At 36.2% G+C, this 14,665-nt stretch overlaps 1 protein-coding gene across 5 annotated transcripts in view; it reads left to right on the top strand.

Moving 5' to 3' along the window:
• Positions 1-14,665, top strand: part of LOC131678795 (GTPase-activating protein skywalker) — a 190,423-nt gene that overhangs the window by 163,045 nt on the left and 12,713 nt on the right. For 2 of the 5 annotated variants that reach the window (XM_058959112.1, XM_058959109.1), the window contains 5 exons: positions 8,921-9,045; positions 9,163-9,494; positions 9,556-9,724; positions 10,082-10,117; positions 10,821-10,907. In XM_058959112.1, coding sequence (XP_058815095.1) covers positions 8,921-9,045; positions 9,163-9,494; positions 9,556-9,724; positions 10,082-10,117; positions 10,821-10,907 — 749 coding nt within the window. The remainder of the gene's footprint in view (positions 1-8,920; positions 9,046-9,162; positions 9,495-9,555; positions 9,725-10,081; positions 10,118-10,820; positions 10,908-14,665) is intronic. The other 3 variants (XM_058959111.1, XM_058959113.1, XM_058959114.1) reach the window with 3 other exon arrangements.

Below are 14,665 nucleotides of genomic sequence, written 5' to 3'. Positions count from 1 at the left end.
GCTAGAACAAAATTGATTTTGTTATGAAACAAAAATAAAAAGGAACTTGTTTGATGACTTCCAAAATCATAATCGTTCTTCTGCCTGCTAGATTAACACCTGTACTTCGCCCGAACTGACAATGTCAGAAGACGCATTAACAGGAATTGTCACAGATACTCACATACCGGTGAATTACAGCAAAGGTCGGCCCCATTTCATTCAAGACCCTCATCATGGCAAAAGATGCCCATCAAGTATCCTATGACCGTGACTGTGATTGAAGAAAATCCCTTCTGAGAAGGTTGTCATTCCTGATGGAATGTAGATTACTCTGTCGTCTCAATTTCATGTTCCAGAGATTAGGGACGGTTGATAAATTGTGTTATGGAGAAGAAGACCTTCCCCTCCCACATTTCACTCAGGTTACCGTTGTCATAATCTTCTTGATCCTCCACAGGTAACTAAGTCACGAATTAATTATTTAATTAAGAGACCACAAACAAATTACGGAAGGGTAGAACTTTAAAAAAACCCAATTGTTATTAAAAGGTAAAATTGGATATAAACTTAAAACGGGAAAATTGGATTAGGGCTCTTCGATGTAAGAGTCGAGAAAAAAATCTTCAGCATAGAAATGAGACAAAAACATAGCCAATTCACACATTTTTTTAACTGACTTTTAATTTTGAATGTATCGATATACGATTTTATTTGTGCATTATAATTATTTGTTTTTTTTTTTTGGACTGGAAGCCCTTCCATACCTTTTTCGGTAAATAACTTTTCAAGCGGTTTTCATGCCGAAGAATTTCAGTTCGATTTTTACATTTTAAGTCATATCCGGCTTTTACATTCTAATATGATTTCGGTCGTTCACTCTGTTTCCCGCATTTGTCACAAAATGTTCTATGTTTGTATTCCACCTCCAAGCACGTAACATAATTTATGAATAGCCCCTTCTTCTTTTTCCTCTTTTACCAAGTAGGTAAACGCTTATTTTAAACAATATTGCGCTAACGGCTTTTGCGAATCTGCTGCTTTTATTGCTCGCTGCCTCAGACAATGTTGTCTTTGTGTCATGGTCCCATACCGCGAAGCTGAGCAGACAATATATTTTCGCTTTGATTGCCTTCCTTCTTGGCGTGCTTCAGCTACCGGCGACAGCTAAACATCATATCCACCCTCAGTATCCGCAATCAAATAGCGATGGCAGTGAGAGTTTTTTTTTCTTGTGGCGTGGATTTAACGATGGGTAATGGGTATACACTGTCGATTAAAGTTATTCTTCTGCTGCAAATTGGAAATCATCCTGCACTAGTCAGTGGTTTCTAAAGTAATTTACAAACTGCCTGAAATATCGGGAAATTTCAGAACTAGTTCTTTTATTTGTTTTTGCCTGTATTATCAAATTATCGATAATATTTCCTGCATTGTTTGTCATGAACATACCGTAAGTTTTTGTTAATATAATATTTTGCTAGAGAATTGTATTCGAACTATACGATAAATGGTACAACCTCCGGAATAAACGACTATAGTAATGTATATGTCTCTTCCACGGACGAAAACGGGAAAATCGTCAACTTTGTATCGCCATATTACTCCAGTGATTATTTGAATGAAAACAATACCTAAAATAACGGAAACGATTTGTGGTATGGTAAATAGCGAAGTTTATGGTTGAATTACAATACAAAAAATGGTGGAAAGATAACAAGCCAAAGTTATAAATCTCGTTTGTGCCGGTCGACACATTAGCCAAACGTTTAATTTAAAATTATCCTTTCAAGATAACTTTTAATAACATCTCTATTTGAAAATCATTGGATGAAAATTTATACAACTTCTCAGTAAGATACTACAGAAGACGTTTGGTACCATCCAATCCACCCGCTGTAGTTCGAGATGCATCCCACCATCAGATCGCAAATGCATTTTAATGAACTGTACAACTAAAAATAAAACGCCTGAAAGCTGCCTTTTTGTGACCTGCCTCTTATAGGAGTTTATTTTAACTTCTCATCACCTATGCTATATTTCTGCCTAAGAAGAAAAAATTGGGTAAAAATCTAAATTTATACCTAAATATATCTTATCTAATCTTATTTATAGCGAAACCACCCTTTGTGCGTGAAGGGTACAAATCCTAACTTAATGAAGTCACGGGTGCGGTTCGACTTCGTCTCATCAGCAACCGACGATAAGTTAGTGTCGGTATACAATACGGACAATAAGCTAGTGTCGGTTTTTGACGAGACGAAACGCACCCATGACCTTTATTTTCATCACCTGTTTTAATATAATCCAATTCTAATTCTTTGTCCGCTTTTTAACCCGATTCGTGATAGTTTGTAATAATAATTTTAAAGAAATAATTTGTCAAGTTACAGAATGCAAATGAAATTGACCAACTCACATGTCGTCGCTGTTGTGCTGCCTTATGACAAACGCCATTTTTGGGTAAACTGAGTTAGATATGCCACATCACTTGTCTAAAAAAATCTCTACAAGGTAACGTTTTCAGAATTTTGACATTCTGCTTGGTTACTGAGGTATAGCGAGAAATATGCTGAGAAACTGACAGATTAATACAGAATAGATAGAAGCATCAATTGTCTTCTTTGAATAGTTTATACCATTTATAAGTTTCATGATATTCAATCTCAAACTTTAAAAATCGTTTTTCTCGAAATGTGCTAAATAGCGCTTGTCATAAGGTAGCGCAACAGCGACGATATGTGTTTGAAGTTGTATAGTTAATGCGATTTTGCAAAGCAAACAAACAATTCTGAAAAGCAAACCAGCAGCCTTGTTATTTATATACCTTAGAAAAAGCAAAGTCTCGCTGCAGCTCTACTGTAAAGGTAAAATGATGTCGCAGAAGAAAAAAAAGTGTACCCACAGCGGAAATGTATAATCGCGATTGACTTTACCCATACTCGTGTTCAACCTACAGTGCACGACGTGGATCAGTAGAAAAAAGAAGAGCCGCATTTCCAATTTCATCATACGCGTAATGTGGTGTTGATATCGTTCAATAGTTTAGCCGAGGTAGAAAGCTTCATTGTAAAAAACTACCTATAGGTACAACACGACGTCGAATTTGACAACGGCAAAACCAAGATCATCGTGAAATCGAGGTTCGCTAACACGATTTATTACCGCGCATTAATTCAAAGCTTGAAGAGACTTCTTCCCTGGCATTCACAACGGGGCTCGTATGATGAGAATGCTGCTGACTCAAGTTATTACTTCTTACCTGTATCTCCAAACCATCAGCCAGCACATATAGCAAATTACAAGACACTGAGATGAATTGAGGAGAGTTGAAACAGTGTCCATTGCTTGAGAAACCATATCGTTAGGGATCTAGCAATAATGCCTTTGTTAAACATATAAAGGGCAAACACGAACTTTTTGCGACACCGAAAATGTCATGCCAATTTTCTTATAATGTTTAAAATCAGACCAAAATTTTGGGGTAGTTTTATACATATATTTACTTCAAAAATCAAAAGAAAAGTTAATCGATGGAGCCTTGAGTGTAAAATTGAACGCATTTTCGCTTTACAGTGTCATCCGGTACCAGTTTCTCAGTTTTTTTCCATTTTCTTAACATGTTCTTCTCGTCTTTGATTGTCTTTTTGCTCTTCCGACGTTCCCGCTGCATCATTGCCCAGTACTGCTCCACCGGGCGCAGCTCCGGACAGTTTGGCGGATTCATGTCCTTTGGAACAAAATGGACAGAATTGGCCTCATACCACTCCAGGACACTTTTAGAATAGTGGCATGATGCCAAATCTGGCCAAAATAGCGGAGCTTCGTCGTGCTGCTGCAAGAACGGCAAAAGGCGCTTTTCGAGGCACTCAGATTTGTAGATCTCGCCATTTACTGTGCCCTTCGTCACGAAAGGCTCACTCCTCAGTCCGCAAAAGCAGATGGTCTGCCAAATGAGATATTTGGAGGCGAACTTCGACATTTTCTTCTTCTTAAATTTGTCGTCCACATAGAACTTGCTCTTGCCGGTGAAAAACTCCAACCCCGGAATTTGCTTAAAATCGGCTTTTATAACGTTTCATCGTCCATCACACCGAGTTTTAGCCGTCGATTGTTGCCGCTCATCGCGGTTTGGGAAGTTCTGTACCTTGTATGTATGTAGTCCAGCTCTCTTCTTTGCATTCTGGAAGTAGCTCTGCGACATGCCGATCTTTTTAGCCAAATCACGGCTTGAGACGTTGGGATTTGCTTTAATCATCCACTTCACCTTTCCCTCCGTCTTTTTGTTATCCGGTCCCGGTTTTCTTCTAGTTTCTTTGCCGTGGTCCAACGTCAACCGCTCCTGGAACCGCTTCAACACTCTGGAGACGGTTGAATGGTGAATATTCAACATTTTTCCCAAATGCCGGTGCGACAGGTCAGAAAATTCCAGGTGTTTGGAAAGAATTTGTTCTCTCGACTCGCGTTGGTTCACCTCCATTTTCGTTGAATCAAAAACACGACTTCGAGTTTGACGGCATGTAAACAATACACATCAATGAGAAAGTGTGCAAAATTTGGTTGGTATAATGGACGATAGACAGTTGCTCCATCTTTGATGGTCTCAAGAATATAATCATTGAACTGAATAACATTTGTAGATAATCAATATAGAAGCTATAATATTTGTTTAATGAATAATAAAATGCATCATTCTTTCTTTCATGAGCTGTTCCATGCCTATATTTTATTCTTGAAATATTACACCATGCATGTATGTAATAGCTAATCTAAGTTAACATGCGTTATTCATACCATAATACATCTGGGATTGATTTTACACAAGAGTGGTGAAACTTTTTTAGCCTTGTGCAATGTATAGGTTGAACGTAGAGAAATTAACGCAAGCTGAGTTTCTGCATGCCAAGCATTTGGTCTGCTTCTTTTATTCGAGCAAAGATTTCTTCAAGTATATACAGAAGAATAAAATTTTTATCGAATTTGATCACCTTCCAGTATAATTTGTCGACATCGAAGAAAGATGGGTGGGTAATGTCATGCGACTTAACCGGAGAGATGTAGAATACATAAGGAGCCCGTATTTCAAATGTGTTGATACTCATCGGAATTTGCGGGTAACAAGTGATTTGGACGAGGAATATTTCATTTCATTTCTATTTTCGGCAAATTTGACTAAGAGAAACAAATTGAAAGACGGATAGGTATTCTAGAGCGAGTCAGTTATAAACTTAGAACTGAAAACTAGGACTAGGCAGACTCATATGGACATGATCGAAAGGAAATGTGAAGAGTCTTTTGCCTTCTGCTAAATAGGAGTTGGGCGTTGCACCCAAGTCTACCGAAAGGTCTTTGATAGAACACAACTCATCATCATGTTTTACCGCCGAAAAACTTCACAAATCCTCGCCTAGAACGACCATGCGATCAAATATCTCGAAAACTCGCATTTTGGAAGATTTTTGTTAAAAGTTTTTTAATTTGAAACGATGCTTATAATTATATTCTGTAATAAAATTACAGTTTTGTATGTCATTCAGTATGGAATTTAAAAACATGTATAAAGTTATTGTTAGAAAAACTTTTTTACCGCAAACATTCAAAATGTTTCTTTTCTCTTTAGGTTTTTGTTGACAATATATAAAAAATTAGAAAAAATGGGTTTTTTTGCAATTTAAATTTTAAACGCAAAATTTTTTTATTTGTGAAAAATGACACAAAATATTTTTCAGTGTACATTTTTTTCATACAGAAATATTAATTCCTTGTAACTCGTTCTCAGAAAGTTTTGCTGTTTAAAATACAGAAATCGATCAAAAAAGTTGAAATTAATGTACGTAGAAATGCCTACGCCCTTTTTAAAAATTGCTCTTGAGTCAAAATAATCTTACAGATTGTGGCAATGTTTAATCTTCTATGCCGGTGAAACGTGTAAAGTTTCATAGGAATCTAATTTTCACGGTCGCGATTTTAAAGATTTTTGGACAGATCTTCGTGGAATTTCCCGTCTCGTCAGAAATTGTAGTGAGTGATTCTGATGGGGAGCCCTTCCGAGACCCTAGTCCTATAGCTCCATTAGGAGAACTCTCGAAAAAAAATGAAACTTTTTTTTTAAATCATGGGAAGATCTCTTAAGAGAAACTTTTAGGAAATAAACAGAGATTGTTATGAGGTTATGTCTAGAAACCAAAGAAGAATATTGTAACAGCTGTTGAAAAGAAAGAAAAAATATGTTGAATAGAAAGAAAAAATATGTGCCGATTTTGTCAATGTCCCCATTTTGTCAGCCTAAAATTCGCCAATGGGCTGATAAAAAAGTAAATTAGTTATGAAATTTTCGTTTCGACTTCGTCTCATCAGAATCCAACATTAACTTAGTGCCAGGACTAAACTAGCACCGGATTGACGCTAGCTCCAAAAAATGGAGACAACTTTTTTTCCTGAACAAACCCCTAGTCAAGCGTGATGCCCCGCAAGAAAATGAGCTCATTTCAAGCTGATGAGAACTAATGAAATCAAAAATCCTTTTCTTCCGGGACATCATGCTTGAGTAGGAGTTTGCTCAGGAACACAAATTGTGCCACCGTTTTTTTGGGGCTGGCGTCAATCCAGCGCTTGCTTAGTTCTGTCACCAAATTAGTTGATGAGACGAAGTCGTAACGCAAATACCATAACTAATTTAGTTATGGGTATTGTGCTCCTCACAAGCAAAGATAGTTTTAAAAAATTATCTCCTTAATGGAAAAAAATAGTTTTTACCAAAATTGTTCTCCACTAAGTAGAAATATAGCATAGTGATGTAAAAGTGTTTTTACTTCATTGTCTAATTTCACTATTGACAATGGTTTTTGGTTTATGGTTTCTTCTTATGGAGTCCCACAGAGGAATCCGACGGAGTCCTGCAAAGTAATCTGTTGGAATCCTGTTAATTCTAGTGAATGTATGCTGAAAAATTTGAGGAATCCTACTCAGAATTTTTATAAAGTTCTGCCTCGAGTTCAGATAAAAATTCCATTTAGGATACTGACGGAATTTTTGTGAGGATTTTGGTGTGATTTTACTACTTTGACGTTTTTATTAGAATTCCGTCTTAAGAGTCATGATCATGCTAAGAATACCATAAAAATGCCAAATTGTCCATCAGAATTCTGAGCAAAATTCTGTGAAATATTTCAACAGTACTCAGCTAGATTTTGCCAGAATTCTGAGAAGATTTCCTTCAGAATCTTGGTTACGTTATTCTAACCAAAATTCTGAAGGTTTCCATCAGAATCCTGAAAAATATTCAAACAGAATGCTGAGAAATGTTGTATCAGAATTCTAAACAGGGTTCTGTCAGAAACCTGAGAAAGAAAACAATCCTGAAAAGACACCGATTGCAGAATAACCGGATGCGGTATAATGACGTATAATTTTTTGACTCACGGTGTTAAAATAGGTTTGATTAGGAATTTGAGATATTTTCAAAAGTAGTTCAGAACCCTTCTGGGGGTAGATTTTAAACATTCTCTCTTCCTCCTGATGGCAGGCCTGGCATGATTTAACAAATTTTTTCATTCGGACTAATTCAATTCAAATTTGCAAGTCTTTTTCAACTGTTTATACAAAGGAATTTCACATTTAATGTGAACAATTAAAATGGTCATCCTGAAAACAGGTAGTGTGCAAAAACTAGAGATGCACCGAATATTCGGTCGACCGAATATTCGGGCCGAATACCAGCCGATTTTGATTTATGCCGAATATACGGTACGCCGAATAATAAAAACCGACTTTCGGCCGAATATGATAAGAATATTCATGAAATATTTAAAATAAACAAAATAAAAGAAAATACATATATACAAAATACTAGAGATGCACCGAATATTCGATCAACCAAATATTCGGGCCGAATACCAGCAATGATTTAGGCCGAATATAAGGTACGCCGAATAATTAAACGTTAAATATTCGGTATTCGGCTGAAAGCCGAATAGTACTATTCGGTGCATCTCTAGCAAAAACACATCGATAAACCAACATATTTTTGTTAGAAATGACACCATATTTCGACGTTTCATGCATTTCTACCTAGAACATTTGGCATTGAAATTACGGATTTGCTTTCTGAAATTTCACTTTGCTGATTTTTCACGGGGTAAAAGTTTCAACATTCAACTAGTTCAATAAATATTTAATCCTATGAGCAGAGCGACGGATCTTGCAACATCTAAAATCAATTTCCGCTGTATTACACGTTGGCTTAAGGGGTTATATATGTTGAAGTCGGCCAACAAATCGATATTTTAAATTTTATTTTAAGGGTGTGTTGAAAGGTTCTTAAGAATGTTATCCTGAATTTTTATGTAAATCAAAGCAGTAGAACCAAAGTTATAGCGTTTTTCATCTTGCTCCCTTACGGGGTCGTGGCTTATACTTCAAACTTCAAACGCGATTATATTGAAATCAGGTTTTCCGAAAACATCGTTGCGATGGCTAGGATTGCGGAAAAAGTTTTCAACCGATTTAATTTTTTTTTAAATTGTGCGTAATTTTCGTGTCCTTGAGCGATTCCATTTTTTCGTCCAAATTGTCATGTCTAAGTTATGAATTTGTTAAATTTGTCAATATTTTTTCAGATGAAAAATGATGCCTTTTTGAAAAAATCGTCTCGCTGGAATTTTTTTTAATAAATCGTCCAAGACACACCAAGTCCTTATACTAATGATTTTTTTTTTTTGTTTTATATTTTTAATTGAGCTGTTGGACTGAAATCATAGTCACGGCAAACCTGTTTGAATAAAAATATTCAATAAAAATATGGTTTCACTCATTACGATGCAATCGATAATCGCAGTAAAAATAGGAATAATGGTTCTTTGTTGTTGGTTCCATTTGCTCACAGTTCATTATTATTTAAAAAAAACTAACCTAGTTATCATTTTCTATATTTGTTTTTCAGAGGAGGAATGCTACCATTGTATGGCGAGTCTGGTGGCACCCAAGGATAAAGTGTTTATCACACAGACAAAACTACTGTACGAAGTCACCTGGAAGACTGTGATGCAAATTGCCAAAAAACATGCGGTAAGTTTAATTGTTTTGCTTAATCAATTCGTTTTTATTTCCCATTTAATTTAGAGTCACCAGCATTGATATTTGATCGTCTTTTGAACGATTTTTTTACTGACTATTTTCCGCCAGAAATCCGCTGTGCTGTATTTAACGAGATTATGCCCGGGCCAGAAGTCGGAGCGGGTTTTCATGGACTGGTGTTGGTGGGTGCTGGGCGGGCTACCGTTTCCGCACCTGGTACGCGTGATGGACTGCTTCTTCCACGAGGGCATCAAGGTGTTCTATCGTGTTTCGCTGGCGATACTGATTCTATTCCACAAGCACGCGACCGCCACCAACTCCGAGTGGGACGCGGACACGATCAAGAATGACATCGACAACGCCCTGCCCAAGTTCTGCAAGAACATCCCGGTCTCGCCGACCAAGCTCCTGCGGACGGCTTTTAGTATAAGAGCACTTAGGTAAGGGCAATCTCTTGCCGGTGGCACTCGCCGATCTAAGAAGTCTTCTATTCCATTTCAGTTCAACCTACATATCTAGGATTTTTCTAAAGACTGAAATGGTACTAAAGAGTAAATCAGTTCTTAGTGGTTCGAAGCAGATGGTAAGGTCACGTTCTAGCGATAATTTACCAACCAGTCAATCACAAGTCAACGTACAAATGATGTCACACACACTAACCATTAGAGAGGTGAGTACGATCTATTGTGTGTACCTTAGATTAGCGATAGGACTTTGAAATTTTCACCACTAGCAATCAGATTTGTGTAGTTGGCCATATGTTTTCCTGTACACACACTGTTTCAATCGTTCAGGTTTAAGTTTATTATAAAACACCTTTTAACTCTAACACACAATCTTGTTGCCCTTCTTTCCATCCCCAACCAACGAAGATAAGGTTATCAGTCAGACAAACTCTCACTGCTGGTTATGGTACAATTCTGATGCTCGTTCGTTTCACAAATTTTGCTTTCTTTTTTCTTTCACCTCCAAATGAAAATTTGCTTCACTTTTTGTGCTGAACACAATATCGTTTAAAACTGACTAGAAGTTGAAGGATGATCGACTATCGTGTCGGGCAATGGTAGGGGTACAACCTAAATATTAACCAATGAGTTTCGATGAGTGTGGTTTCTCACTAATAATTAACAGTGTGCAAATATTGATGTTGCCTTATTTCGGTTTCAATAATGTTACTGAAACAACCTATTGTTTGACATTTGTTTGTCTAGAACTTGCTGTATTGTGCCCGCGTTGGTGTTTAAAGTTATTATCAACTAATATTGAACAACTGTATCCATCCTTATCGTGCACCCAAGGTTCCTTTATTCATCTCACTACACATTCCTTCTTTTACACTGTCAGTACTATTTTGATTTTACGGTTAGACACAAACGTCACAGTAATTGTTAGATCTTTTTTATTTGTAACACCAGTAAAAGCTATCATCAAATAAATGTTAATTAATGCATCAAAATTCACATCGTTACTTATCTGTTTACTTGCACCACACTTCTCTTCTAATTCTCATTACAATTCATCAGATGTAATCCTTTCTAACAATTTTCTCTCTTTCTTCAACCCACGCTGCTTTCGGTGGAATTCACGACTAATAAATTACCTTTTTCCTGGTGATGCCTTCCCATGTTACCGCAAATTAACGAAAAACTGTCTGTCGCCGGGCATTGGTGTCTTCGATTTGGTCCTACTAATTTGCATGAAAAAAATATGTATATCGCCATCACCGGAAACTTGATCATAATCATAATCACCAATCGCCGGGACAGGGCGCTCATTCTCCTGATGTTAGAGTATTGTCGATGGGTGTTTTTCCGACTCAAGCAATAAAGAGTAAAGTTTGTGATCAGGATGACGTAAGTGTTACTAACTCCAATTAGCGCCCACTAACTCGACGGTTTCCTGTTTCTCCTCTCGTCTGCCGGAGAGGGGAGGGCAGTCATGTGGAGTGATATATGCGCTGTTGTTCTATATTCGTTCAGATGTTTTTTTTCTCTGTTGTATTCCTTATTTGATTTTTATCGACGTTTCTATTTTCAATGAAAGTTGATTCGTTGGGGAACGCCCTCGGCACAATGGAAGCTTCGATTGGCAACTTATTGCTGTAGCTGTAGATTGAAGGATAATGTTTAATAACGGGTGCTATCTAGAAATGACAGAAGAATTTGTACATTTTTGTTTTTTAAATGGTATAATAGTTTTTTTTCCAAAATGGGTCCGATTTATACCAATTATGCAATAGGCTTTAGCATGCTAATTTGTTTCGACACAGTTTTGTAAACAACCACAACCATTCAAAATTAAAATGCTCCGAAAAGAAATAAATAGAATGAATGATTTTTTTCTTATTTCTTGAGTTTAATTTGAGAGTCTTGAAATTATTCTTATTTTTTTGATTATCACCTGTTGATATGTTTAAAGTTTAATTCCCTTTCAGTTGGACTATGTTTTTGTTTTAGTGTTAGAGGTAGCAAAAGATTATCTTTGATGCTCAAGAATACATGTTTCATCAGAATACGATCCGATATGAGACCTTGTGAAAAAATATCCCTTTTCCAATATGGTGTATTGTAACCCAAAATAATTCATTCATCATATAATCATATCATATAATCTGAGCAAAAGTTCTACGAGAATAACTTATTGGTATATAGAAATAAAAGCAATACTGATCAAAAAGAACTGACTAGAAAGAGTTCTTAGTGTCAGTAGAATCACTGTACTGATTTTATACTACGACGGGACAAAATCAGATTTATGCTCCGAATAGCTTTTTGTGTTCTATTAGGACCTTAGATCAACTACGCATAATTTAATCTTGTTCGGTGAAGCTATATTATCGTCGTTTACATCAAATTTCTTTTGGAAAAATTGTTTTTACAATACAATTCCTCGCCCTTTGGTTTCTAAAAAACAACAAGGGGCAGCCCTATGCACGGGATGCACGAACTGTAAACTTAGGACTATACAGTCGGGTCTCCTATTACGCGATTAACTGGGGGCGTGAATAAGGAATCCGCGTTGTAGAATACCCATGGGATGGGATTTCGACTAATTGGGGCTGTGGCCGATTATTTTGTCCGTGTCAACATGTAGCGCCATACTTACTTTGGCAAAGTTGTTGTACTGACTTGGGCCTACAACTTAGAGTAAGTGGGTTCTCATTTATTTGTTCATTTGAGAACTATGCCGCCAGGGGTGCTATGAAAAAAGAGTAAATAAATCGAACTTCGCGTCGTAAATTCGACTGTCAAGCAGCACTTATCTTCCTCCCGACCAGGAGAAAATAACTGGGCAATAACCCCAGCATACTGTTTTTTGGTATTCATACCAAAACTTAGTATTAACTGATTATTATACCTAATTGAGGTATTAAGCGGGTATTGAAGAAACCTTTTTCAATACCTGCTTAATACCTCAATGAGGTATAATACTTTATTTTAGTATTATTTATGTATTCCAGTTATTTTTACAAATACCAAACCAATACCTTATTGAATACCTCAATAGAGTGAATTGTATTATTGGAAGGTAGAAAAATGTTTTATTATTATTCAGGTATTATAATAACTCGTTTCATTATCAATTAGTTATTTGTAGAACATGTCTGTGTTATTTATTTTGGTATTTTACCTCTTATGTAGAGCTCATTAATACCATATTGTGGTAAACAATCGTTGGTATTGATACCTAAATTTAGTATTCCGCAGTTATTTTCTTCTGCTCGGGCTGGAGTACTTTACCAACAACAGCGTTTTCCTAAATTATCAGACTTTAGAAAAATGTAATAATGTTAAGAAAGTTTCATTCTCATTAGCGCCGCCTAGTGAACGAGTTGTGAACTAATTTATTCGCCGTATGACAGCTCGACCTGCCTATGAATATTGCCAAAGACACCACCCTTCCAAATGATCATGATCTCGAGATACATGATTCGAAAAAAATACTCACTAGCGCCGCCTGACGAGTCCATTCCAGTTTATTAATAATTAATAATAAATCAAATAAATTTCTTACGTATAGTTTAAGCACAACCAATCAACATCGAATGTTACATATTGAACCAAACCCTCTTGGTTATCAGGTCATTTCATTTGTAGTAGGTGATCAAATCTGACAAACTTATTTGTGAAGATCTGAGGAAAGAAGACATAAAACCGTGATGAAACTAATATCTGCAACTAAATCTTTATAGCACAAGATCAGCTTTTAAAAATTGTAAAAACTTTTCGATGTGTGTGGTAAGAAAGCCGGACCGGCCAAGAAAAATCAAATTTTAGAAATATCACATTTCATGTATAGACCAAGCTTCAGCGAATGCAGTGGCCTTAATCATATATCGAAACTATAAATATACAAGAATCGAAAACAATTTTATTTATGGACTTAGATGCGTTTCTGCAACGGTTTTTCGAGTGGAAGTGTATTCATTCATAAAACCTCGCTGTTGTGCTATCTTATGACAAAACGCCATTTTGGGGTAAACTGAGTTAGATATGCCACATTACTTGTCAAAAAATCTCTACAAAGTGGCGTTTTCAGAATTTTGACATTCTGCTTGGTTACTGAGATATAGGAGAAACGCGCTGAGAAATTTTTAATTTTTTGCTTCAATTGACTGTGTCTGGGGATTGGCTCAATTTATCTTGATGTATAAGGTGTTTTTATGAGTAAAACTATCTGTGAAACACAATGGCATAATCATTTTCAAAAGAAAAATACGCAAATCGTGAGAAAAATATAGTTTAAGTTTTCAACTGGAAATATAGCATATTTGGCAACACTGTAACCAAAAATAACTATTTTTTCTAGATTCCCTGACTCATTTCCTTCAAAATGCATCTCACCGGTTGTTTATAGACCAAATGAAGCCAAAGATATGAATAAAAGTTAATAGTTGACGATTTTTTTCTATGGAAAAATTTCCATGCACGATGATGACACGCCATACAAATTTTGTCATCAATACACGCTTACGACACGTGTGAGAGCGACTTTTGTTTACATTCATAGTAAAGACTCGCAACATAGACAACCGATCTTCGTAATATTTGAGAGATTAATACAGAATAGATAGAAGCATTAATTGTCTTCTTTGAATTGTTTGTACCATTTATAGGTTTCAAGATATTCAATCTCAAACTTTAAAAATCGTTTTTCTCGAAATGTGCAAAATGGCGCTTGTCATAAGATAGCACAACAGCGACGAAGTAGGCACTGTAGTATGTACCTATTAGCAGAATCAAAATAGGATAAGCTGAGTGGGAATGAATCACGTGAAGTGGAAATGAATCAATGAATTGATAGAACGTAAATAATAAACTTTCGCTGTGCTTTCCATCGATCCGCGTAAATTTGTTGCTAAGGAAGTTTTCGTCTTTGCGCAACGAAAGCACAGATTGCTATCATGCAGGTTACGCATGCAACCTCTAACAAACGGGGATGCCACATTGAAATCTCTGCTTCGGTCAAAAATATATTGTATTTGTGGTAACTGAAACAGGAAAAAAATCTGTGATAAATTTCCGAAAAATCTGTGAAAAATCACAATACATATTTCCATAAATCTGTGAAATTTTCATCAATATGCCAAAAATTGGATATACCTACCTAC

The sequence above is a fragment of the Topomyia yanbarensis genome, chromosome 2 (assembly GCF_030247195.1).
Source record: "Topomyia yanbarensis strain Yona2022 chromosome 2, ASM3024719v1, whole genome shotgun sequence".
Taxonomy (NCBI): domain Eukaryota; kingdom Metazoa; phylum Arthropoda; class Insecta; order Diptera; family Culicidae; genus Topomyia; species Topomyia yanbarensis.
Note: the sequence above shows the minus strand (reverse complement) of the source record. Positions and strands in the feature narration are given on the sequence as shown.